Source organism: Neolamprologus brichardi, chromosome 3, assembly GCF_056152115.1.
Source record: "Neolamprologus brichardi isolate AB-2024 chromosome 3, ASM5615211v1, whole genome shotgun sequence".
NCBI classification, from domain to species: Eukaryota; Metazoa; Chordata; class Actinopteri; order Cichliformes; family Cichlidae; genus Neolamprologus; species Neolamprologus brichardi.
In genome coordinates this window covers 41,219,985-41,247,737 of record NC_142106.1, presented here as the reverse complement: position 1 = coordinate 41,247,737, position 27,753 = coordinate 41,219,985, and the positions used below count along the sequence as shown (strand labels likewise).

At 39.5% G+C, this 27,753-nt stretch overlaps 1 protein-coding gene across 2 annotated transcripts in view; it reads left to right on the top strand.

Moving 5' to 3' along the window:
* Window positions 1-27,753, top strand: part of pcxb (pyruvate carboxylase b) — a 285,541-nt gene that overhangs the window by 123,963 nt on the left and 133,825 nt on the right. For both annotated transcript variants that reach the window (XM_087837657.1, XM_087837656.1), the window contains exon 12: window positions 21,305-21,487. In XM_087837657.1, coding sequence (XP_087693783.1) covers window positions 21,305-21,487 — 183 coding nt within the window. The remainder of the gene's footprint in view (window positions 1-21,304; window positions 21,488-27,753) is intronic.

The following is a 27,753-nucleotide window of genomic DNA, read 5'->3' as shown; positions in this document are numbered from 1 at the left end:
TTGTAATCCACTAATGATTTTACAGATGAGTACTCTTTGTAGTTTCAATTTGATTGGTTAACGAAAACAAATGAAGGGACAAATTTTGTGTGGTACCCTTTATCTTTAGATGTTGAAAATGAGTATAAAGTAGCCAATCCAGTCCCTGCAGCTGACATTTTCAGAGGAATGTTTTCTTTTGTTTTTTGGTTTGAGTGTGCTAAACCACTTAACACTGACCTTTAAATCATTCAAGAATAAAAAAAGGCACCTCAATCAAGGGATCAGCCAGTGTTTTCTAATCATTTAATTACAATTTTCAAAACAATTTTAAGTTGTACTGTAGGCGCTTTATTGCAAAGATCCTGCTGCAAAAACAGTTTGCTCAGATTTCTTTAACTGAATGTACAAAAAAGTGGCAGGTCAGAAGCAGAGGTACATCTACAGGCCATCTGTAAAACATGGTGGAGGATCTGTGATGTTTTGAGGCTGCAGGTCAGTCGGTGGTTTTGGGGATCTTGTTAAAATTGATAGATTTATGAAGCAGAAATTTATAGTCAGATTTTGGTCCACCGTAAGGGGCAGAATTACAGTAACAAACCTCACAGCTGCATGTGGATTTGTTTTGTTGCTTCATATATGATTATAAATATTGCTGACTAGTCACGCAATATACAATACATTGGACTGACTTGGTCAGAACTAGTGGAGTCTGTTCAGCAGAACAATATGTTCTTTCACATACTTGTGAATGGATCAGTTTGCAGTTTTGATTAGAGGAAGAAATGCTGCAGAGACTGAAGTAAGAAGTCAAAGATAAGGGTGTGTGTGATGCATCATGCATTACTGCAGGGGTAGATCAAGGCTTGGGCATAATAATCAAAGTGCTTTTGTCCTTGTTAGACAAAAAAGACATGCCCACACAGTAAAGACATGCGCCCAGACTCGTGCAGAATGACTGGTTTATACTGGTGCTTTTACATTGCAGCACGAATAGCCACTCTTTTCAGACACACAAACACACTTTGATTATATTATGCATATCCAGTTTCCTGTTAATCTATCAGAGTAATTCATCAGTTTCAATGATAAAAATGTAGCTCATTAATTCATTGGTCTTTGTAAAAAGATGGCATGTGAGGGAGAGAGAGAGATGAGGCAGAAAGAAGGGTCATAAACAAAATAAGACAGAATGAAAATTAATTTGGATTGCACGTATGCATGCATATAAAGATGGGCACGCCTAATAGTTTTCAATTTCAACTGAATATTCTGCTGCATTTGTGTCCTTTTAAAGGAGGGCAGATGGAAACAGGTCTGCGATGGAGCGTTAGCAGATATTAAAATCCTAATTTTACAGTTGAGCACAAAGCATGGGTAAGGATATTTAAATAGTATACACCACATACACCTATCAGCTGTGGTGTGTATTTAAAAGGAGGTAAAAACTATATTTACAGTAAGAAACGAAGTTGGTTTGAGGCAGAGCTCAAGCTGAAAAAGATGTTGGAGGAATAGACTGAAAGGGCAAGTTGGAAGTGTAATTGAGGCAAAAGTCAAAGAAATGGCAAGACCTCAGCAGAAGGTTTTGGATGAGAAAGATATAGTGAGTAAAGGAGTTTCGATGAGAGCGGATTAGGAGGGATAAAGCTGTACCTGAGGAGATGGACACAATGGAATGGGAAATGCCGGATAAAGATGGAACGTGGATGGGAATTTGAGACGTGGAAAGATTAAAATGTATTTGAACAGTTAGATTTTCCTCTGTTTTCATCACTTATCTCCATCCTCTTTTCATAAAAACAAATGCAAGTATTTGCAATATTTTTGTGATGATTTTTGTATTTTAATACCGTTGCAATATATGTTGATTAAGGAAGCTTTGTAGAAACGGCTGTTTGATATGTAGCTTCACCTATTCGAGATATTAGGTAGTTGGACAGTTGACTAAAAAGTTGTTTAGGTAAAGGTTGTTCGCCTGTTAAATCTTCTCAGAACGATCCTTAATGATACAATTTTTTTCCTTTTTTTTTTTTTTTTTTTTTTTTAACATCAATTTTATTTATACAGCACCAAATCACAACATCAGCCGCCTCAGATGCTGTGGAAGAGAGCCAGAGATTAATAACAAGTATGATTCAATGCAGAGAGGTCTATTAACACATAGTGAGTGAGAAAGGTGACTGAAGAAGAAACACCCAGTGCATCATGGGAATCCCCCAGCAGCCTACACCTATTGCAGTATAACTAAGGGAGGATTCAGGGTCACCTGATCCAGTCCTAACTGTATGCTTTATCAAAAAGTTAAGTTTTAAGCCAAATCTTAGGAGACAGACACTATCTCTACTTTTGAGTCCAAACTGGAAGCTGGTTCCATAGAAGAGGGGCCTCCCATTCTACTTTTAAGTACTCCAGGACCAGGAGCAACAACTAAGCCTGCAGTGCGAAAGCGAAGTAGTGGAGGCAATGTGATCCATAGCATCCAGTTGCACGGTCTCGCTGGTTCTCATTGATGACAAAAGACAGGAGCAGTTGGATGAATGGTGAAGCGTGCAGGGACATACTGCCCGCTCTAATTTAGTCAAATGCAGCAAGTTCATTGTGACTTTGAAGAATACTTTCACTTTTACATTCAGTCTCTCACTTCATCTTAACCTCCCTATTGTTGAGTTCACTACTGCATATAACACTAAAGGCTAAAAGATCCACCATCTTTTTGATTGGCAGCTGCAAACATCACAAAGGAGGAAATCTATTCTTTGTCCGTGCTTTCCAACCTTAGTTGTCATTGTCTGACGGGACTTGACGGAAAATTATGCATTTTATTTAAGATTATTTGAAAGACAGGAACAGGTATGCAGTTTGTTGTAAATCCACACTGTTGGGTTAATGCTATATTTTTCTTCAAACCCCTTAAATTAATGCTGAGTTTCTGCACTTCATTTGGATCTTGACTGTTTAATTTCAGATCTGATGTGTCATAGAGTGAAGATACAGAACATTTGTGACTGTCCAAATATCTGTCAAACTCTTTGTGTGCTTAGAAATGTCTGTGTATATATCGGACTAGTTTTAGGCAACCAAGATAATTTGTTTCCTCAAATTGATGATTTAATTTAATGTTGGTGTTTGTTTTGGTTTTTTAAAGTGCAATTTTACTTTAACTGATTTCTACTTTCTTTTGTTGAGCTTTGTGCTGCTGATGCGTTCCTTTACTGTCACTTGCTTTTGTGCCTGGTGTTAGGGAGCTGCAGTGTTTTGTTTCTCTCCGGTTAACGCTTGTAGGCTGAAAGTAGTAATTTTTATTTATTTATTTTTTAGCATCTATCTGCATCCTCCTGCTGAACACCGATGTTCTTCTTCACTTTCTGTGACACAGTATGTACAATGTGGTGTTAAAAATAAATCTAGGAGATGGTCTTTTGGCTCAAAGCCCCTGAAGGTTCTTTGGTGAGTCAGGATTGAAAAAGTTCTCTGCTTCTGAACTTTGCTCTTGATCTATATTTTTCACCAGCTGCTTCATCCCACCGGATACACCGTTTGAACGAAGGACCTGGCAGCCCACCCAAATGTTTTCCCATAAAACTGGCAACTAATAATCCCTCTTTCCCTCCATTTCTGTTGTTTGTTTTTTTTTCCTTTTTTAATATCTAGCATTATAACCTCACTTCCCTTAACCTTGGCTTGTCATACCTTAGTTCTTAAGCGGCATCCACACAGGGAGGACTGTGATGACGGTGACCAGAGACGATGTAATGTCCATGAAATTTATCAGTTTGAAGCAACGACTGGTTGAGTAACAGTCGGCTCCATGAAGTGACCTGAATTAAACTCAACTATGAGCAGCAGTTGAAGCCACTAACTATGAAAGTAAAGTGCTGATTGATATGTCATGGTAAAGACATGAGGTTACCTCATGTCCACCAGTGAGCAACCGTCAGCTGCAGAGTGATGCACAGCGAGCACTTTAAGTCGATGAAGCTTCACTTTCACGTTTGCTTTTTTCTTTTATCATTTAATTGAAATTTGCGTAGCAGCTTTACCTTAATCTCTGGCATTTTCCTCAGCACTCCTGATACTCCCTCTTGCTCTCACCCCACTTCACTCCCACTTTTGCTTCCTAAGCTGCTACTGTTTGCGTTTGACTCGGCTACATTGCACTCTAGCTTTGTCTTCTTTGTCAATTCCCCTTACAGCTCTCCTCCCTCAACTTTGCTCTTTTTCTCTGTCTATCTGTCATGTATTTTTAATGCCTTTGAGACCTTCAAGTCTTTGCTACTTCAGCTTGACTTCAAAATAAAACAGTTGAGTTCTGTATGTGTTGGATGGGAGGGGATGATGAGGAGAAAAGCTGAGAAGGGAAGGTCTGCAATGCATGAGGTGACAGGTACAGGACCAGGCCTTTATTTTAGACGTGTGGGGTGTTTTTGAGAGAGTGAGGGGAAAAAAGACACGGAGCAGACGATTCATGTGAACATTCAGCAGATCATCAAGTACATGAACGAGTTAATGACACAGATATCAGCCTGTACACAAACCTACAGTTTTCTGGTAAACAGAGACCAGTGTATAACACAGTCAATCACATTGGAAGCATTTCAGGAAATAGAAGGGATGGATAGTCTGTGTATTGCTTTATCTATCTGATAATTTCTTTCTGACAGATGAATTGATGCATTTTAATTTGTTGACTCATTCTAAATATTATAAAACCAGCTGCTATTTGTTTACCAGATTCCTTATCTTAGAAAGGGCTAATATTATTTCCTCTTGTTTGGACTAGCTAGCAGTCTACGGTGATGCTCTTGTCTTGTATTTGCTGTAGCATTTAATGCAACCAGAGCTAATCTCTTATTTGTATGTTTTGAACACACAAGGAGTAGGTCCACTTCATGAATATGGTGTTGTTATTGTTGCAAATATAAAATATAAAAGTGACAGAATAATAGCTGAATTCATCTTAATTGGCAAATTGGCTGAAAGTTGAATGACTGTAGGAACAAAGTTGGAGCTGGTGGAGAAATGGAGTAAAAATCAGGATGGTGCAATGTAGGGAAGGGAGAAGTAGTTTGAAGTGACCTACTTGGCAAGAATCAGATGCTTTTTGTTATACTGTATAGAGAGTGAGGATAAGAGAAGTGATTGCCAGTGAATTTTGGATTGTGTTGTTGCTTTGTTGCTATGGTGTTGCATTTTCTAATGCAGACATAAGAATGAAAATGGAGACAGAAACCACACAAAGTAGTCTCTGATCAAATTTTTCTCTTCCATTGAATTTTCTCATCTTTGTCCCTCAGCCGTAGAAGGCTGTTGGGGTATTGTCGTCGCCCTGCTGGGCGGGCGCAGTCGGGCAGGCAACGTAGACACGAACGAAGCGACCTAAGAGTTTGAAATTGATACCCTAATCGTATCTACTAAAAATCACAGATTGATTTGAATCTCAGTGATGTTGACCTCAAGTTCAAGGTGAGAGGTCCAGTTTTCTGAAAGTGTTGTGAACATGATAACTTGAAGTGACCTAGGATTTTGAAATTCATACCATAGGTTGTATTTACTAGGAGGCTGAGGGTTACCACTGACTGGCGCCAGGATTTTTCTCCCATCAAAGTGCCTTTCCCCCCCTCCTCTCTCTCTCTACATTGTTCCTCAGTTGCCATATTTTCCACCCCCCTCTGTTTTTGTCACATGATTAAAAAGATAAATGTGCAAAAGGTTTTGTAATGTGTTATTGGCACACAGCAGCTTCCTTTTCATCTGTCATCTGTGTGTTTGCTGATGGTGCTGATTGCATCTGTGACCAGGAACATCATCTTGTGATTTCTGGGTGTTGCTACAGGAATAAAATTTGGATCATAATGTGGGTTTATTTTCTTCTTTTTTCTTTTTTTTTTTCTGTCTTGGGTTGCTGCAAAAAGTTTTAGAATTTATCTTTATGCTGCATGGCGGGGTGGCACTGTATAATTTTAGAAAAGAACAAATTGAGATTGATTGTATTGAAGCACACAGAACAGATAAAGGCTGACAAACTGCTCGTCTGCAGCTGTTGGTGTTTAATATATAAATAAAATCCACTGTGAATAACATTTATAAAGCAATAAGTGCACAGATACTATTTTAAAAGTTAAATGCAATTTAGCAATGGAAACTGCATTTTGTAGTTTTTGTATATATTTTTTTCTTTGTTTGGTAAAATGTGAAATGTCTGAGTGTTATTAAAAGTAGCATTTCATGTCGAATTTGACGTTGAACAACATAGCAATCTGAGTTAAAAAAAAAAAAAAAGCATCTTTAACTGTTGTACTGGTTGTTAATGAACTCTTTATTTGCGGCATAAAAAATACTGCTTTCTGTAACTTTGACAGTTCTATAACAAATTTGCATACACAGAGGAAGTTTATATGAAACGCAGGGGTGGCCGATTAATGTGCTGAATTACTATTTTTAATTCAGCACACTCATGTGTCCCTCGGTTTCACACAACTACTGAACATGGACGATTCCTTTTCTTTCTTTCTTTTACTGTAAAAGAGTACAGAAAAACAATAAATATAATAGTGTATGTGATAGATTTAATAAAAAAAAATGTAGCTGACTTTATGAACCTAAACAGCATGATTCTGGAGGCGCAAGAAATACTTAGCATCGAAGCAACAAGTACATCAAAGATCTGTTGAAGTTGGAATTGCAGAGGAAGCACTTGGATATTAGGATAGTATAGGCATAGCCTTAAGATGTGTTTGGCGCCGTCACAGTGAGGAAGATGGGCAGCGCAGATGAAAGCTGATAGATGGTTTGAACTTTTGGGTGAGGCAGAAGATGAGAGAAGTCTCGACAAGCCTGAGCGGTGGCTAAGGCTTCTGCCGCAGGCGAAGAAGTGCCACATGCACATGGAGGAGAAAAATCCTTTAATATTGCACTAGCAATCAAAAGTAATGCACACTGGTAGAAAATCCAAATACCTTGACTGGGGATGATGGCGTTTCACATAAAGGTCCCCAACTGTGTTGAGCAGAGCAAGATTTTTAAATCCTGTAAGTAAGTTGTGTCCAACTAAAACAGCCACACTAGCAGTAGTCTTTCATTTGACTTTTACTCAATGTTGCAGAAGACCCATTCAGTGGGAACAAGTCGTCATGGATCTGTTTGAGTGGACCAAAAATTTGTAGTGGGAAAAAGCGAGGACACCTTATCAAGTTCCGCCCTTCTCCATTTATAGGAGTCAATTATCACCCCAAGGTCAGACCATGCAGTGCTCAAAAAACTTCAAAATAATCATAGACTTACCTCTCACTCACAAGCTAAATGAATCCTACAAAGTTCATGATGGTACAATCAGAAAATGACTGAACATGTGTGGCTTCTTTGGAAGGGCCAGTAGAAAGCCTTCCAAACATGGCAGCACTGCTTAGATTCAAGATTCAAGAGCTTTATTGTCAATACAACAGTATACACGGTATACAGTGTACCCAAATTCTGTTTCACCCCAACCCCCCCACGGTGCATTTATAAGTATATAAAAGATATATCTCCAAGAGATATCAACTAGAAATTACAAATAAATAACGTGCTAAACTTCAGTAAAATTAAGGGATAAAAGGTACTAATTACTAACTACACAATACTATATAATACTATGCAATACTATAATGATAACTATACAATATTAACTGTATGATAAACAAAGACATGAGAGACTATACGAAGTGGATTGTGCAGTGGTATTGAATACCAGGTTCAAGTTATGGTCAGGATATTATAGACGACACATGACAAAGACATGTGCAAGATGCAAAATGTGCAAATGTAGTATAGTTTAGCTTTACAAAGCTGGAACCTTTTACTGAAAATAGAATTCAGCATATCAGCACAAACACTACATACAAACTGCCAAACACGGTGGTGGAGGGGTGGGCTTGTTTTACAGTCACTGTGCTTAGGCATCTGCCAGTCACTAAGACAACCACAGTCCTCTGTATAAGGTCCCGTCGAGTCAAATGTGAGGTCATGTGACAGTGACCCAGTGGAAGTCCAGACCTCAGTCTGATTGAAATGTAATGGGGCCGTGTGCAAAACGTGTTGTAAAGAAGAGTGGGTCAGAATTCCTACACATCCGGCTGAAAGTCCTACAGATAACAATTCAAGTTATTCCTACCAAACTAGGTTCAACAAGCTATAAATGATGGGCTGTGGTTTGTCACATGACTGCAGAGTCTCTGGTGTTTTTCACATGAGTGTTTAATAAATTTCACAACAATCCATCCACATTTTTATTGCGAATCAAAATATGGACAGACCCCATTTAAACCCATAAAGTCATGCTGTTATTTTGACTAATAACAATTCAGTAATAAACCATTAAACTGGTGCAAACAGTGCGCCTTAGACAAGAATGAGAACAAGCATGTAACTTCTATGAGCATAAACTGCGATAAGATTTAGGTTGAAAGTAAGGGCAACCTTAATGCTCAGGTTGTAATTGAGCTTTAGATTTGCTTAAATGTAAAAAGCAGAGAGCCATTAGAAAACATTAAGGTGGAATCACACAGGACAGATGTGAACTTTGAAGGTGTTTTCTGAGGACACTCAACAAGATTTCCATATTTAATCATTAGGACCTAAAATCCAACAGCTTCCCTGAGGTGATGAAACTTTGATGGGTCTTGTCTAAGGCTGTTGAATTACCATGCTTGAATTTATTCTCCGCAGACACTGTTTTTATTTTTTGAGTATAAACTTAGACATCACTAGCTCTCTTCAGAATCTCATAGGCATTGACAGGTGGAAACTGTATGTGCAAGATCTGAGGATTTATTTCCATGCAGTACATACGCGTGTAAACATGCATCTTCATAGCAGAGGTCTGCATCTCCTCCTGAACCAACTTATATCTACTGTGGCTGCAAGTCTAAGTATGGACTGCTAGTAATTCAAATAAGTGTGTTAGTGTCCATTGAACCTCCGTCCAAACCCCCAAACAGCTTGTAGTGCTGTCACAGACATCTGGTTGCCACTGACTCTAATGGTCACACTGATGTTAAATACTACATGAGGTGTGTGTGTGTGTGATCAAGCATCTCTGCCCCAGTATTTCTTCCTGAGGTTATGCTGGGAGTCACTTTGTTTGGAGTTTTGCTCGGTGTTGGACAAAATGTGGACATTTATGGGTACATTTTTAAGGAGCTGTGTGCGTGATTTTTATTTTTCATATTTTCTCCTCATGATGGTATCATGGAACAGTTACTACTGTATGTAATTAGGTGATTAATGGCAAATTTTTAATAGAGGAATATATGAAGGAGGGAGGGACGAAATTGTGAAGAGGAGATTAAGAAGGAAGAGGGTTCAAGCAAGGAAGATGGCAGTTGAAGTGAAGTGCTGGGCCACGGGTGTGTGGGGTGGAGCGAAGATGGGAATTACACAGGAGTAGAAAGGAAATAAAAGGAGGAAAGGGGTGAAAATGAGAGGGAGGATGATGAGAATATGAAGAGAGGGGGAAATTAATGTGTTCTGAGGAGTAGAAGCAAGGCAGAATGGGTGATAATTGACAGAAAATTCAGAGCTAAAAAGGGAGAAAATGAAAAGGATGAAAAACTGTGAAGAAGCAGTCTTCTATTGCTTATTAGGGTCATTACACCTCCGTCTGGAACACACACACTGAGAGGATTGAAAGGAGAAAGCAGTTCAGTATGAGTATCAAAAAATGGGCTTTTGATAAATGGCAACAAGAAGCTGAAAGCAGGGCATGTGTGCTCTGCAGTGTGCATGTACATTTACTGTCAAATTAGTTAGTACTTGGCTATAAATGTGTTTTTATTATGAAGGACACAAACACATCTATGGACTTGGCCTAAAAATGTATTGATGCTGCTGTGAAGTGGTAAATAGAGGGAAACAGAAGGCAGGAGGAAAAATAAACACTGAAAGTCAGAGCAGGGAAGAAAGGAAGAAAAGATTTTAAATGAAGTAAAAGAGGATAAATAAAGCCAGTGATACCCCAGGGAGACATACAGGAAGGAAAGTGAGGTAGGTAATGGTTTTGTGAGATGGTATAAAATAGAACCTGTACTGTACAGTACAGCAAATGAAGGTGAAATTGAAAGTATAGGAGTAAAAGTGAAATAAAGTATCAGAGTTGATGTACTTTAAATTCATGCACTTGTACAGCAGCTGTGGATTACAGCCACAGATAATGAAAAATATGCACAAAAAGATTTTCCTTTGACAATGTGACTGGATCATTTGCAGTAGAAGGATCCCCGTGCATGTAAGAGATGACCAGTGCGGGTTGGTTTTTCTTTTCCAAAATTCAAAAATAATTTCAGTGAAAGAAAATGAGTTTACAAAAGGCTCCTTTCATGCATCACTGAAAGTCTCCAGTTAACTTTCTGTTAATGAAATGAGACTGTTCATGTCTCCCTGGTTTCAGACTTTGCTAATAACTTGTGAAAGATTGTAGAAAATACAGAGTAACTTTTAATTGAAGTAAGGAGAAATTGCTTTGCTGTCATTAGAGTAGTCATGAGTCAGCTGAGTCAGATTTATGTAACCAGTGCAGCCATTTAATTCTGTGAAAAGGTCTCTGTTTAAAATAAATAAACCTCTAGTGTTCGTCCCTTTGTGTTATAGTGAAGTAAGAGAGGTCCCGCTTATTATCAACGTAGGCATTGTTCTCCAGTCAGTGTTGGCGGCGTTCGGTATTAAAGCAGCCCAGTGTCAAGCACCTGTAGCTAAAGGCCAGTAGCATCACATGGATGTACTACATACACATAGAACACAATTAATTTAATTTGTAGCAATTTTTTGGCCAAATTTGTTACCAGTCTGATACGTCTGAGATAACATTAACATAATGGCATTATGTTTGGGTTGTTAGTTTGTCAGGTAGATCGTGTGTGTGTGTGATACATTGATTTCAATTGGACCTGAGCATGAACAGAGTCTGTTTTGGTCTGCAGAAAATACTTTTCTGGCAATGATTCAACACAGCCTGAGGAACAGAAAGAGATTATGAGCATACTTTGCATGTGGTTGGGCTTAAATTCTGCCAAAGTCTTAACAACATGTATCACATGTCTTGGTTGTATGTGATTGGTGACTGAATCTTTTTGAGTCTCTGTGAATAATATATAGACGGCAGGATTTTTAGACTACACTAGGGTGCATAGTTGCTTTAGTATTTTTATTTATTTGAGAACAAAAGTCTGGATGGAGCAAATAAGGATCTGGCTGTGTGTGCTGCCTTACGTGTTTTTGCTGTTCCACGTCTTAGATGTATTCCAGTATTGAAGGCAAACGCCAAGGTTTTCTTTTCACATACGTTCATAAATAATCGAGGTAGTAATGCATTGCTTTCAGAGCTTGTGCATGTTCTCAGTGAATGTGTGACCATAAGAAATGCGCAGGAGAGAGATGACGTCCTTCTGAGGCAACAGTCTGTTACTCATTTCCATGACTGGCCCTGATTTATCTGCTTTCTGTGCCACATACGAAGATGTCACCTTGTTATGCTCAACTGGAACAGCATATATGCTGTGTGATTTCCTTTTTTCACACTTTGATTCAAGGGTCTTCTGTCATTAGCTCTTCGGAATATTAAATACTATAACCATTATGGTGTCAGTGGAGACTGAGCTTATGGCATCTGCCCACTTTCAAAAGTTAACATTTCCCTTGGAATCTTTAATTTAGGCTAAAGTGAAATAAAAGGTCAATATTTTAATTGAAAACTGTGGTAAACATACTGGCTCGGGGGGGGCTTGTGACAGCATACCAAGTGCACATTTTAATTTGGCACGTTGCAGTTACATGATGCAGAAGCTGTGACAGCGAGACACCCAGTTATGAAGGACATCAGTAATTATATTCAGGAGATGGCCAGATTTTTCCAGGGCTGCACATAAACTGTCACCAAATTCCTTGGGAGTCAACCCACTTACGCATTTAGCAAAAAGAAGAGAAAAGTAGGAAGATGCTTTAGAGACATCGAGTCTTTAAAGCTGGTGACAAAGTTGTGAAGTTTGTTTCTGTGTCAAGTGATTGAAAGCTGGATTTCTTTCCCCCCTTTTAAGTTGGTCTTCATTTCTGACCTCCCCACAAACTTTGTATAGAGAATTAATTAAAAAGGGGCTTTTTAGGGGTCGTGAAGGACCCTCCGGCCTCATCTGGTAATACTTGGACACACGATGCAATTCTTAAAACATGTTTGTCTTTTGTTTTGTTTCTTTGAAGTATTGAAATAGGTGTTGGCGAATGACCTTTTTTTTACTTCACTTGCCCCTGTCTCACTTCTTTCCGTCTTCATTCATCCATGCAGCTTGACTTCAAACATTAACATGGGACATACATTTTCATCTCTCCCCAACTCCATGTGTTATTCTGTCTCGTTCCCTTCATTGCTCTTTACCTCTCTGTGTTTCTGCCTCTCCATCTGCTCCTCTCCAACTCTAATTGGTACGATATCAGTTGGAGCTCAGATATTGCCTTCACTTTTGGTCTGTTTCTGGCAGGCAGTGTTGTCTCAATGTTTCCTCTCCGTAGATCAAATTCAGGTGCGTTTGTGCTGTCTTATAAGTCTATATGTAAGCCTAGGCTGCCAAACTGCAAAAGTGTTTAACCAGGTAGCAGCAGGACTGAGTTTGACAAAGTCGGCGAGGTGGTGAAAGGTTTGAGGTGAAGGGGCTGTGAGTGAGCCTCGGTTGAGGAGTCTGTAAAGTGGGAATCGAGAGTAGAGTGGATAAAAGGAAAAATGGACTTAATGGTAAATGGTTTGGAGAGTGTTTTGAAGAGGTTTCATTGTTATTACAAAAGCAAGCTAACTGTGAAATCTGGAATAGGGTCCACTTACGGATCCTGAGAAATTGAACCATTGCTATGTTAAAATCCCTAAATGAGATGAAGGTAACAAGGATCTTGTTCAGTTGTTTGTTTGAAACTAAGGCCCATAATCAAAGTCATTTCACGTCTGTTTCTGCACTTTACACTCCCCTGCTGAAATGTACCACGTCTTTAAAAACACAGTATTGTCGACAGCGGGAAGCTGACCAACCGATATTGGTTTATATACTTTAAATTTTAAAGGAACAGTCTGCCGATTTTGTAGTTTTACTAGAAAGATAGAAGTTGCACTTTTAATTAGTGTGTAAGTATGTCTTCCAACAATCGATGCATTGTTATAAACTCAAAATTAAGCAATTAAAAATGCACAGGTGCAAACGCCGATTTTTGGAAGCTGCCATTTGCCCCACCGTCTTTACTTCGGGGGCAGAGGTTCGGCCAGTTGTGTTCATATATGTGGCCACATCCATAGCACTCCTGCTGCGGAGGCAAATGTGAGCTTGGGAGCTACGATTGATCAAACCTGTGACTTTGTTTCCTTTACCAAAGAAGTGAAAACACATTAAATCATGTTTCTGCTTTGGCACTTTTTTATAATTAATTGTTATTGCTGAAATAAAAGAGAGCTGTGCAACAAAAATGTTTGATGAATTTGCTCTTTTTGTATAGTAAAGTGTCTTTTTGTTGTTACTGCTTGAGAGGGATTTCTCCAGTCTGAGTTCAGTGGTGTAAAGCTTGTCCACATGATGAATTGTAAAGCTCTCACACTGAAACTCTGTGATCTCCCAACAGTTGGATAAAACCATTTCAGTAAAACCACTGATGTGTTGTTATGTGTAGACGTCTTAAATCAATGTTCAAATGTGCTCTCTGGACTCATTTTTTTTGTGCTCTTCACTTGTTACTGTTTTAAGGTGGCATATCGACTTGGTCAAGTGAAACAGCGCAAATTCACTTTTCAGCTCATTTGTTTGTGCCGACCACACTGTAGTTTTTATGACTCGGTTCTCTAAAATCTTTACATAAGCTATTGTTGCAATTGAAGAGAAATATACCATTGATCTATGCTTCAGAGTGAGTGGAGGATAATCTGAGAGAGGCACTTTGAGCATTTAGAAAAGAAGGTAGAGATCACATTAAAGGAGACTTTCTTTCAGAGTTTGCAGTAACGACTGAACAAATTGTGAGGGTAAAAGGTGGGAAGATGGTGAAAAGTGGCATTGTTTGATTGTGGAAATATTATAAGGAAGATGGTATTAAGCAGAAAGCCCTCATTTTAGCTTGTGTGCACATGTGCATTTACTGATTAACAAGAATCCCAAAGAAAACAGGAGGATAAAGCTGGATTATTGCATAAGGAACAAGATGACCGCCCACACAAGTGTACAAGACAACAGCGAACCAAATCAGTGTGTGTGTGTGTGTGTGTGTGTGTGTGTGTGTGTGTGTGTGTGTGTGTCAGTGAAACCATTTAAGCACTTAAATTATTTGTATGTCCTGTGTGCATGAAAGAAAACGAGTTAATTTGGAGATAAAATGACCTGGTGAAAGAGTGAGAGAATTTTTCTTTTTCCTGTTGTACAGCGCCCTGAGCTGAAAGAAGCTGCCACCTTCGCTTTAATTATTTATGTGGTACTTGGCCTTCCATTCAAATCTGCCTGTATAGTCTCTCATACTTTTCTTTTTCTGGCTGCAAAATCTTTAGAGATGCTGTTTTTGTTCGAGTCCATGCTGAGCGAGTGGATGGTCTCTGTGGCATTTTGCTTTGGCACCATTCTGCTGATATCTAAATGCTTGAAGCCAACGTCAATGCAGTGATCATCATATATTGACAAAGGCACAGCGTGAAAGTTCACAAGCCCTCGTTAACAGATAGCAGACAAAAGTAAATATAGAAATGCCACTACACTGGGAAGGGGGTGGGGGGCGCAGAGTGGAAATGTTTTGTTTCTGAAAGTGTTTTTTTTTTCTTTCTTCTTTCCTCTCCCATTTGTATTTTCCCATTTAAACTACTTGTCTGACTGGATCCAATATCCACTGAGTCGTTTGGCTTCCAGTCCAACTACATATCCCATGTATATATATTTGTTCAGTAAAGTGTAACGGTAAGCATCTGTCTTCCTGCCCATTTGATTAGTCTCCTGACACAGGCAGCGTAGAGTTGTTTACAGTAAAAAAAAAAAAAAAAAAAAAATCTATTTCAAAACAATATTGGTATCAGATTTCTCTGCATGAATGTGTTTTTATAGCCACATTTCTTATTGCTGTCCAGCATATATTAAAGCCTGTAGCAAAGATTTATGTATTCAAACATAAATCTTTTATTAAATACATCAGTGTTTCTTTGTATGGGTCCAGTTAAGTGAGACTGTGCAGGCAGTCTTCAGTGTTGCAGGAGGCTGCAGCTGTATGGCAAGATTGTTATGACAAATATGTGGTATAATGCTGTGAGGTTGCGTGTCTGAACTAGAGAAAATAAACACAGGCAAAGTGTGTAGGTTTGCATGTGAGGCAAAACTGTTTTTATCATACTTCCACTTCGATATCCAATCTGGATTTGATGACAATCTGTTGGGGATTTGACCTACTTTGGTACAAATTAAATTGACAGTATCCGAAAAGGGAATTTTGTTGCAGGTGCTGACCACAGACCGTTGCTTTTTTTCCCTCCTGGTGGCGTTTCGTCCAGGATGGCACATCCGTATATGGTGTTGCAAGGAGTTTTGATGTGTCTCAAGAGTGGAAGAGATGCTGTGAGATGGGCTCTTACATTATGAGAGAGAGCGAGGCAACTCAGCAGGATGGCCAGTATCTGCTCCTCTTTGTGAGGAGGTCCCAGCATGTTTCTGACCACACTATGAGAACTGGACTCCATGAGGTGGCGTGAGGGCCCGGCATCCTGTTGTGGGATCTTAGTTCTGAATTTGCCAGAAAACGCCAAAACTGGCAGGCTCACTACAGGTGCCTCGTTCTCTTCGGAGATCAGAGCAGATTCACACTGAGCATGTGTGATAGATGTGAAGGAGTCTGAAGAAGCAGAGTGTGGCTAAAGTCGTGTTATCATCCAGCATGACTGGTTTTGACAGAGGGTTAGAGAGAGCCTGGGGAAGCATATACTTGGAGGATCAAGGACGGTAGCCTGAGTGCTGTTAGGTACCAGGATGAAATCGGAGCTTATGCCGGTTCAAAGGCTTTGGGTTGTGGTGCGCAGAAATATGGTCAGCGTGTATAGGCAGCTCCTGGATGATTACATTGATGTCACTGACTGGCTCTCATCACCTCCAAGGGGAACCCAATAATTGGCCTATACAACGTATTGTATCAGTGCACCTGATATTAAAAATCACTGCAGACTGTTGGAGCTCTCTGATGCTCTGATCCAGGTCTGGGAGGAGAGATCCCAGGACACCATCGACACTCACCAGAAGCGTGCTCAGACGTTGCGTGCATACATACTACTGAGCCATATTATGACACAACCTATTTCAGTGTGTGTGTTAATTTTTAAGTTTGACTTTTGGTTTGATTTTTAAATCCAACCCTCAAAGGGTTGATGGTTTTCACTGACTGCTGTTTCATCATGTTGCTCTCAATGACTTACACTTGTTCATCAAAATCATATGTATGATTTAAGTGTTCCCTCATTTTTTTTTTTTTTAGCAGTATAAAATAAACATAAAGGAAGATGAAGGTTTTTTGAAGTCTTCTTACACTCATGTCTTCCCTTTTTTCTATTCCAGGAATGTTTAAAATGGGTTTTAACTTCTGTTTGGACTCTTTGTTGGTACTCGGTAGCTACAGATAAATATTTTCTTGTGCCAGATTTCTTATGAATCACTTGTATTGTCACTTCATGTCATAAGTCTCACTTTGCAGAAAATTACTCCTTCTACTCTTGATCATATTGATATACTGTAGCAGCAAAAACATTGTAACATGCATATGGAGTATTTGCAGTCCTACTTATCAGAGCTGCATCACCTCTGTGTTTGCGAACTACAGAGTCATAGCTGTAGTTTGAAAATACTTTTTTTTTTTTAAATTCCATGTGCACAAGATTTAAGCTACTTAACAGTTCAGTGGTTTTGGTCCTTAATTCATCAAAATGTTTATGTGGGTGAGCAGTCTGCAGCACTCTTGCATTGCAGCCATGGTATTGTAATATGTGTTGAATGTGTTTTGGGATTGTCTTGCTGAATAAGCAACAGTCTCCTTGAAGAAAACTCCATGTGCTCCGTATCCGTGCACCAGGCACTGTTACGAGCTGCTCCTACATATAGCTGTCAAATCATCAGATCCTGCATTTAGATTTAATCCAGTGCGGTTTCAGTGGTGGTGCCCTCCTGTGCCTCCTCCTTGGAGATGTCCGTGGTCACCCTGAGATCAGGTCCATCAGCACATGTTGATCCAAATGTGAGACTGTATCGCTGTTCGGTGGCCCTAATAGTTTCAGAAACTTTGAGGTTTTTGCAAGCCAACAACAAAGCCAGGATGTCAGGAACAGAATTGGCTTCGAGCTAATTACTGATCCGTCTCCCTCCTTTTCATCTTTTCAACCTCTGTATAAAAGAGTTTGCCAAGTACCGTTCTCATTATGCAGTGGGGTGTTGCTGAAAAAGGCCCAGATGCCCAGTGAACCTCTGTGAAGACTATAGCCTGAATAAATCAAAAAGCGGCATCAGTTTGAGCATAAGCAATGCTAAGCGCTTTGCTTGCCTCTGGGAGATCTAGCTTTTTGATATTAAATAACAGCGTGCAAGAAAAACCTGGACAGTTATCAGACAGCCAGTCACTTGAACATAGCACTCAGTGCAAACAACTGCATTTGTCTTGTGTGTGTGTGTGTATGCTTGGCCCGCAGCTTTATGGGATGACAGAACAATTTTAAAATATAGCCAGTCCACAATAAGGAAAGATTTAATGAGTAGTGGAAAAGTAAACAGATTGTAGATTTTCCCAGGGGTATTTGCACAGATGAGAGCTGGCAACGGCCTCAAGATGACTGTGGAAACAAACTGCCCTAGAGCCCCATCGGCAATACCGATAAGCCACAGTTGGCAGAGTACAGCCCATCAACAGAACTGTGGGATGGTTTTCTTTTTTCTCTTTGTGAGCAGCAGAAAAAGAAACCTAAGATATATTTGGGTTCACTTTATTTCTGACATTCTTGGTCATTTCAATTTGCAGAAAACATCACTGCTCCTGCTTTTTGTGCTTCAGTAAAATATTTCGTTTACCACTCACTTTGTTTTTTTTGGGGGGGGGGTTAAACAATGCAAACAACACTGTAGAGATTGGGCAATTTCAAGTAGGTATTCCACATCTTAATTTATCAGGCACTATTGAGAAGATTTGATCAACTTTTTACACAAGCATGGCTGAAACTTGGTCTAATATGTGCAGAGTAGCTTGTAAATTGTAAAATACAAGTCTAAACATTTGAGATCTACTTGAGCTACACTTGAAGTGCTGATGACCAGCCCCATATCAAAGGGGAGATCCTTGAAACAGGATATTGCTCTCTGCAGGCAGTCTCTCTCCACTTGGTCTCCAGTTGAGTTGAAACAAATCAAAACTCTTCCTTGGTGGAGGACATCTCAATGAATAAGTCATTCTTTGAAATATTAAATTCAAATTGAAAAATGCATCAATACTCCTGGTATTTATTTAGTATTCAGCTTGATGATCAGATGTATTGATGTCTAAATTGCAGTTTCACATCTTTTACTTCCCTGCTGCGGCACTTAACTTGGCTTAAATGTTGCATCTACATGTGTTCATTTGGGCTGATTGGGCTTTTTTCAGTTTTGACACAGATACTGTGGGTTCTTGTCTGTCTTTCTAAGACGCTGTCCAGTTTATAGTGAACCTGCCTACAACCACAATTTCCATCATCGCCAACTTGTCCTTTTTTTTCCTTTTTTTTTTTTTAACTGTTAAATCCATCAAGTGTAAAAATGCTTGCACTAAAATGTGCAGTCCTAGTTATTCTAGCTGCATCACCTCTTGTGCTAACTCTCATAACGCTTTGATAGCACTCTTAGCAAATTCTGCAGCGATTAAATGGTTAACTTTGTTCTACCACAAGTCACTGGTAAAGAAATGGTGTACAGATGTGTTGAGACACCCCTCATGACTTTATATTTTGCTTCCAAGAAGCTTTAGACTTTTATTTTTATTTTTTTATTTATTTTTTGTAAGTGATCCTGACCAACGGTGCTCAAATTTTCCAAAGGCCTTTCAAAGTTTTTCTTGGAATTTTTAGTTTTCTGTTATCCACGTAACACTGGCACCTTGTTCATGGGATGAACAGGTCTTGTGTTTATGCATACTACAATTTAATAAAGAGCCAATGTGAAATTCTGTCCTTGGATACACATGATTTGGTCCCATTTCTTTAGTCAAATCTGTAAAAATTGCTATAGACAATAGTTTTTTAATGCATAAAATAGTATTTTTGCACCAACAGGGTGATTCCCAAAGAACCACTTGCCTAAAAATGGCACATTTGAACAGACAAACCAGACAAATAGAAGACAAAGTAAGAAGTACCAGGCCTAAAACAAACTATCTACAGCAGTATCTAAAAGTCACATCCTTGAGAAATGGACACGCCACAGACCTGACACAGGATCTGAGAGCTGCATCAGGCCCGTTAGTTTATCCTTCTGCTGTTCAGTGAAGCCTCAGAAATTGTCTCGGTGGAAGTGTGGCTGTGGAGAAGACCAAAAATTAGTGGCAACAGGTCTTATGGAGCGAGGAATCCAAATTTGAAAGATTTGGTTGAAATCATCATCGGCATGTATGGAGTAGGATCAGTGAGGGTCTACAGACATCTTTAAGACATAGTGGGGGTCAGATGTTCCACCATGCAATATAGTCTAGAAAGGTTAAATGCAGAGAGGATTTTCCCCACAGGGATCAATAAAGTATACATATTACATTATTATTTAAATGCCATCATTCATGGGTCGACCACCGCGGAGGCCGGACCTCAACATTAGTCTCTGGACAGAGAACAGAAGAAAAGGGAGCCACAACCTACGAAGAGTTCTGAATGTCCTTTAAGAAGCCTGGAGAACTTTGACTAAAGAAAGCTGCCTAAGAGAGTCCAGGCCATGTTGAATAAAAATGGTCATACTAAATACTGACTTTCAAGCTTTTCATTATGTTCTGTATTTTTATGTGTTTGCACATTAAATTGCTGCTCTGATTTTCCACTTCCTATGAAAAACAGAGATGAGGCTTGGCTTGATTTTTTTTTTTTTAAACATTACTATCACAATTTATTTTTTTTAAATGTGGCAGGGAGTCATACTAGAGAGGGGTCATACTAGATGAAATGTCGAGTTGTGGCGCAAATGATTAATGAAAAAATATTATTATGAATGTTGACAGCTCTGCACATCTACTTCATCTGTTAATATTAGCAGCAGATCACCAGTGTGGCAAAACATTGTTATAATTATAATTTCGACTCCTTTCTCCTCCTGCCCTCGAGGGGCTCCATATGTTGTAGTGTTGGACACTCCTCATTCTCCTCTTCACTTCGCCTTCCTCTCTGCTCTCTTGCCAAGTGGTTTGGAACAGTTCAGCCTTTCTCACTCATCTCATGCTCGTTTTCTCCACTCTCATCTCGTTATTTTCCTCTTCTTGTATATCCGGCCTCCATTATTTTCAGTGTATGTTACGTTATGCTGAGGTCTTAGGCACCTGGTAGATGTGAAGCTTCAATGTCTGTTTAAACAACAGCTCTGTCAGAAGGAGCAGAATATTTTAGCTTTTGGTCTTTTAAAGTTAACTTTTATATTTTAAATGAGGGAGTGATGAGAGACATGTGACTAAGCTCGAAAGGCTTAATTTGAATCTAACACACTGTTACATTTCAGTGCACTGAGACACCAGGATACTTTTCCTGCCTGGCTCCTAAATATGCTTTTTTCAGGGTCTGAATAGATGTGCCTGCACTGGTCATTGATCCCAGCTCAAACAGTGATTGCAGGGACATATACCAGAATTGTCTGTTTCCAAAGTAGTGAAAATACAACCAGTTAATAGCAGTTTCAATAGCAGAAATAACACAAATGTTAGTGCTTCCTGTAAAATATATCGAAGAGGAATAGCTGGGGGCAAAATGCATTCAGTAGCATTACTAGACCCTGCAGGGTAATACAATAATATCCCTAATGAGAACACTAAATCTTGTATTGGCAAATTATCCAAGTGTATTATCTTGCCAACTGCAGAAAAATCCAATGTAATGAAATCCACAAAAATACTGTGCATATATTGTTTTGCACATTTGTTTATTGTTAATGAACATATCAGAAATTGCAGAAATTGAGAATTTGTCCTGAGTATACAGAAAATGTATTACATATTGATAACAGACTATTAATAATGATGTTTTTTCTATATTAAATGTCTCTCTTGTGCAATGACAGACATTTTCCTTCAAAAATATTAACCTGTGCCGTGCTCTTCCTGCCAGGTCTTCCGAAGCGGCGAGGGCATGGGCATCCGTCTGGACAGCGCCTCGGCCTTCCAGGGTGCAGTCATTTCCCCACACTATGACTCATTACTAGTGAAAGTCATCGCCAGCGGAAAGGACCTGAACACAGCAGCCTCCAAGATGAGCCGAGCTCTGGCTGAGTTCAGAGTGAGAGGGGTTAAGGTAGGACATTCGGCCAAGTGCGCTCCAAAGGGTTCCAGCTTTGTGCATGTTTTTCCTGGTTTAATTTGCTTTTCTAGCTGTTGTTTGGCTAGTTAAGCTGATGAGGAAACTCGGGAACTAATGAACATTTTGGCATGAGGATTAATTCTTTCACAGCATGGATATAAATTGAATTGAATTCTGTGTATTGGTGGCTGGCATGGTAAGAGCCCGTCTAAAACTACTCGGGGTAGTTTAGATTAATGGTGTGATGCATTTAAAGCTGAAAGAGAGCGAGTGTGTACTCAGTTGCTGCAGAGTGCCACAGCTAAGAAGTAGTGCGCTAGCAGTCTTGGACACTTAGCCTGTGTGACCTTTCTGGCTGATTACATGGTTTATGTTGCTCTTTATTTCTTGGCTTTCCGACTGAAAACACACTCTGCCTGTGTCAGAAGGTGCCAGTTGTTGTTGGCTTATAGCAGTTTTGTCACAACAACTTGCACTTGTTAAGGTAGTGCTATTCACCTTCCATAACTCTGCAGCCCATACACAGAAACGATCGTGGCTCAAGAGTTGGGAGTTCGTCTTGTAATCGGAAGGTTGCTGGTTCGAGCCCCGGCTTGGACAGTCTCGGTCGTTGTGTCCTTGGGCAAGACACTTCACCTGTTGCCTACTGGTCAGAGGGCCGGTGGCGCCAGTGTCCGGCAGCCTCGCCTCTGTCAGTGCGCCCCAGGGCGGCTGTGGCTACTATGTATCATACAATGTAGGGCTTACGATTAATCGTTAGAAAATCGCGATCTCAATTCATACTTATGTGCGATCTCATTTCCAAATGACAACGATTAAAAAAAAAAAAAAAAAAAGACGACGACGATTGTTCCGCATTTTGATCCGGGACGTACTCTGCATGAAAACAAGCGCTCACTCTTCCTGCTCAACAAATGACAAGGGCGGAGCCTTATACCACGTGATACAGAAGCTGGCTGCTAAACTTGGCAGGGAAAAAACAACGGAGAGCACGTCAGGGATGACGAGAAAGTGACTGGAGAAAATCCGTCCCGGTCAACCACCCAAACATCAATAACGGGAACCTTATACAGCGCTTCCCTATACCCGTCGAACTCCCGCAGGCACAAAGAAATTACGGAGGCTATTACTTATCACCTGACCAAAGATATGGCTCCCATTAACACTGTGCAAAACGAGGGATTTAGGAAAACGATCAACACCCTAGACAAACGCTACACAGTGCCGTCCCGCAAGTATTTTTCTATTGTTGCACTACCTGCTCTATACACGCAGCGTCGAGCAACGGTGGAGACGCAATTTCAAGCAGTACAACATTTTGAGGCAACGACAAAATGTGAGAAATTTGTTGTTTTTGTTTATTTATAGTTTTTATGTTCAGTCTCAACTGTTGCGAAGTTGATGTGCAGTTAATAAGTGCAATAAATATTTATACTGGAAAAGAAAATCGTGAGAGAATCGTGATCTCAATGCTAAGCCAAAAAAATTGACATTCTCATTTTATGCAAAATCGTGCAGCCCTAATACAATGTGTGTAAATGGGTGGATGACTGTATGTGTAAAGTGCTTTGGGGTCCTTAGGGACTAGTAAAGCGCTATACGGGCTCTTATAGCACTGTGTGTTTGCGTGTGCACCTCACACATCTGTTTTTATTAAACCACAGTGAAACAGATGAAATGTATTTTTAATCTAATTATGACAACTTGCATTTTATTCATTAATAAGAAAACAAGTTAAAATCCCCTCAGTCCATGTGACTGTGATCACTAACTGCTGAGACGACCATCAAAACATTCGTGTTAAACTTGGTGCAATGTTACATTGATAAATGGAAAAGTCTATATTTCTTTGTATTTATGTGCCAGCATAATAACATTTAGCATTTTATAAATACTAAAAATGGCTAACATGTTATAAAACCAATTAATCGTTGAATTAGACAAGCACAAGATTTTTTATTTTTTTGTAATTTGGATTTCCTGTAGCTGTCATCATTTACACATTTCACAGCACATTTAAATGTGCAATTTTCTCTCAAATAAAAATTAACAAGATGAGTCTAATCCAACATATACATGCAGCTCAAAACATGCCTTTTTCTCCACTGAGAGGTAAATGGTGTTTTTAATCTTTAATCTGGCAACAATGTATAACAGTGTATCAGAGAGACAAGTCTCTGATGTTTTTGTTGTACGATTAGGTCGGGCAATAGATGCAAATATTCACTGAAGTGAAAAACTTGATTTGAAATCTTCTGAAACATCTTTCAAACCTTTATGGTTTTGGTAAGTAGACAGAAAATGCTTCATGAGTAGTTCAGTGTGGGTAAGAGAAAAGATGTTCCAGTTTATATAAGTTAACATAAACAGAAAATGCCATTAATGATTTCAAAGCAAAAAAGGTTGCAGTGTTTCATTACATCCATAAATCCTCTCTGTGGTCTTTTTCCACCGTACAATGAACATGGCTAAATGCAACAAAAGTTTGAAAATAGGTGGCAGTTATTTTAGGATAACAAAGTCTACAAGTTTACATTTTATGAAATTTAAATTGGTTCAAGCAAAAAACAACAACAAAAAAAACAAAAAAAAAACCAATTGTTTGTAAATAACCTGGTTGGAAGACAAAGTGCAGCCTTGCTTTTGTGTAACAGTTAGAAATCAGTTGCATCAGCCGTGGAAGATGTAGACGAAGCTGTTGGAGCAGCTGGGTAATGGAAAGATTGCAGAAGTTGTTTGGATATACAGAGATGGGGTGGAGAGAAATCTATTTTTGTCATCTTATCCTTGAGCAGTCTCTCTTTCCAAGGTTGAATTCATGTAATGGCTAAAATGCAGAACGTTTCAGAGGGTTTCAGACATGCGTGTGGCCAATGGGTGGATTTGCTCATGCTGAGGTCTTCAGTATTTCATATTTTGAATCATACTTGAAAAAAAATCACTTTTTTTTGTGTGTGAAAAAGGGATTAATGGAGGGAAATGTGCAATGCTTAAGAATAGTGTATCTGAGCATGTATATCACACATACTTTGAGGTTTGTTCGTTTTGCGTTGTTATACTGAGTATAAGACTGAAGTGCTGATACGTGTGTGTGTGTGTGTGTGTGTGTGTGTGTGTGTGTGTGTGTGTGTGTGTGTGTGTGTGTGTGTGTGTGTGTGTGTGTGTGTGTGTGTGTGTGTGTGTGTGTGTGTGTGTGTGTGTTGCAAAAAAGCTGATCTGAATGTACAGGTTGGACCTAGAGCAGGGCGATATGACCACAACTATTTATCACGATATACATTTGAAAATTTGTGATAACGATATAATTGACACTAGACAAAATACTTTACAACTCCTCAACTTTATTAGTGCAAAAAAACCAAAAAAACATCAATGTGTTTTCACTTAAACAAGCAGCTGTTTTTATGTGCATTAAAGTCGCTGACAGTTTAACCAAAAGGCATTTCCAGTGGAAATTGGCACACATATTCTCAGCATAACCATGTAAAATATCCACAAAACTTAAAAAGAGGTTATACACATAATACGGTAATATTATGTTGAAGCACAGTACGTATCACTCCGCGGGGCGCCTAACTACGATAGCCGTAATGCTCCGACAATCCATCAAGCGGTGCGGCTTCGTAGCTTAGCAAAGTCGTACTAAAACATTTGACAGATTTTCGAGCGCCGTGTACGAAATAAAATCGTTTCGAGGTCAGTAAACACAACCAGAGTTCATACATAAGGCACACGGGATTATAAGGGGCACTGTCGATTTTCAGAAAAATCAAAGGTGATTTTAAGTGTGCCGTATTTTCCAAACAACACGGTAATAACGTCGGCCCGCTAGCATGTGCTACCAAAAATAGTGCTTTGTTGTGTATCTGACGGACGAAAGCTAAACCAGTTGCACACCACTGAAGTTGCAGCATTTTTACAAACCAGTTCTGGTTCATCTTTTTCATTCAACGATCCACTTTCGCTCTTCTCATTCTCCATCGCCACCATACACTGGAGCTTGAAGCTTTAGCTTGTTATACTGAGTGTTTAACCTACTTTAAATGGCGATATTTTTATAACTAACTTTGATGTAAAACAGAAAACAAGGTTATCAGTGTGCAAAGGCTTTTTCTTATGTTGTTAAGAGCTGATGAGGATGGTGTGCGCCACACATCAGCTACCCAGTGTGATCTTGGTCAGTGCCTTTTACATCTGAGGAGGAATAGCCTTCTTTCTGTTATGTATCAGCATACTCCTGTAAAAGCTCTGAGCCTCATGGACACCGGCAGAGAATAGGACATTGAACATCACGTAACGAGGCCTGAAATTAAAACTGTTCGTGTAAAGAATGCTGGTGGCGGGCAGGAAACCATGACAACAGTTTTCGTAGAGGTTTTTTGAGGAGAACTGGCAGCTTACTTTTGCTACCGTTCAGTTTTAGGTTTGCTTACATGGGTGTTTATGTCCCAGGGTTGAAGAATTCAAGGACTCGTTCCTTTAATTATTTCACAAACAAAAACATTCTTCACCAAAGTGTGAACAAAGACTTGCTTTTTCTTCCATACATTGCTTTTACCTGCGTTTAAGACACTGGTTGTCATTTCTCTGATCTGTGTTTTAGCTGCTGCAGGCTCAAATTGTTCTGTGCCATGTTATCAAGGACTCTTCAAATCTTGCTCTTTGCTGATTTCTAAATCACCTTCTGCAATGACCTCCGTTCTATTTATCCTTCATCCTCTTTTCTAGTTTCATACTGGTGAGTGAAATCACCTTGAATTTTTTTCTTTTAACATGAAACACACTCACACATGCAGAGCCCACATGCTGCAGCAGCACCCACCTGATACCACAAGTACTAATCTGTCTTCATATAGATTTTTACAGTAAAACAGCAGCGCTTCAATTCCTGTGAATCTGTGTACTCCATTGTTGTGGTTATAGTAGGTCTCAGCGTAACCGCAGCTATGGCAGTCATAGAGTCTCAGCATGCTAAGAGCACTTTTACCTTGGAAATAAAAGTTAAAACTAGAGAGTGCATTCAACAACAAAGTTTGAGCTTCTCAGTTGAAACCTGGCTGCCTGCTGTGCTCCGTTGTGTAGAATTGTTTGACATTTCAGATGTGTTTACCTTCTGTTTCTCTATACAGTGTGGGTCCACATGTGCGCATGTCTATCAGCATCTCTGTGTATGTGCAATGATTGCGAGCACACAGCTCCCCAAAGGAGAATACGTGTGTTAGGCAGGGAAATGTCACGCATTCAGCATCAAAAAGACAAGAGACGGGAAGAAAGATGGATGAAAGCAACAGGACATGAGGCAGGAGATTGAGGGTGGATGGATAGGAGGAGCGTGGGGAGAAAACATTAAAAGGGCAATCAAGATGGAGAGAGTGCAACATAAATTTGGTAAGCTGGGGTCTGTGGACACCCATGTACTCTGCTAGTCAGTGTTGAGAAGATTTATGGAAAAGTTAAAACCTGACAACACATTTAATTAAAATTAATTAGGTTTGTGGATTAGTCTATTTTTTTTTTAAAGAAAATCTTATCAGTAAAATTAATTTACCCGTGCTGAAACAGTGCACAGGATTGCAGGAAAGCAGCACATCTTACTGTAATGCACCAAATCTGTCAGTAAACCACAAGATCAGCCTTTGAGCAGCAGGAGAGCTTGGGTCTAAAGATGTAAAATGACCCATTTTAGCATTTATACACTTAAATCACTTGTTGGATAGAAATTGGATGTTATAATTGTGAAATTATCTCCACTATAATTGAAAATTATAACGTTTGGATATTAGTCATACCAATTTCTCACTCTAAGCCAATGCTTCCCAGCCTTTTGGAGCCATGGCACATATTGCACATTAGAAAAATCACCCGGCACACCACCAAACAAAAATGTCACCAAAACAATGTTGATCATTTTTCCCTGCGCACCAGGTATAGCGGAATTGACTCAGTTCGTCCCCAGTATACCTTTGTTGCTTTTTCTGACCACTACTCAAGCTAGGGCCTTCATCTGGATCGTAATTTTCTCCAGGACTCGGGTCAGGATGGCTACTTTGTCTTTTCAAGTATTTATCTATTGCTATTATGTGCTGCATTGTCTAACTCACAGCATGATTATTATGTAATTTCTTCTTCGTCTTCTTCTGTTTTACTGGCAGTTGGCAAACTATTTCATTAGAGCAGGTAGTAGTACTGCCCTCTAGTGGAAGAGAACGTAATTGTTCAGCCAGTACTCATGCTTGGAGTTAGAGCAGCGGTCCCCAACC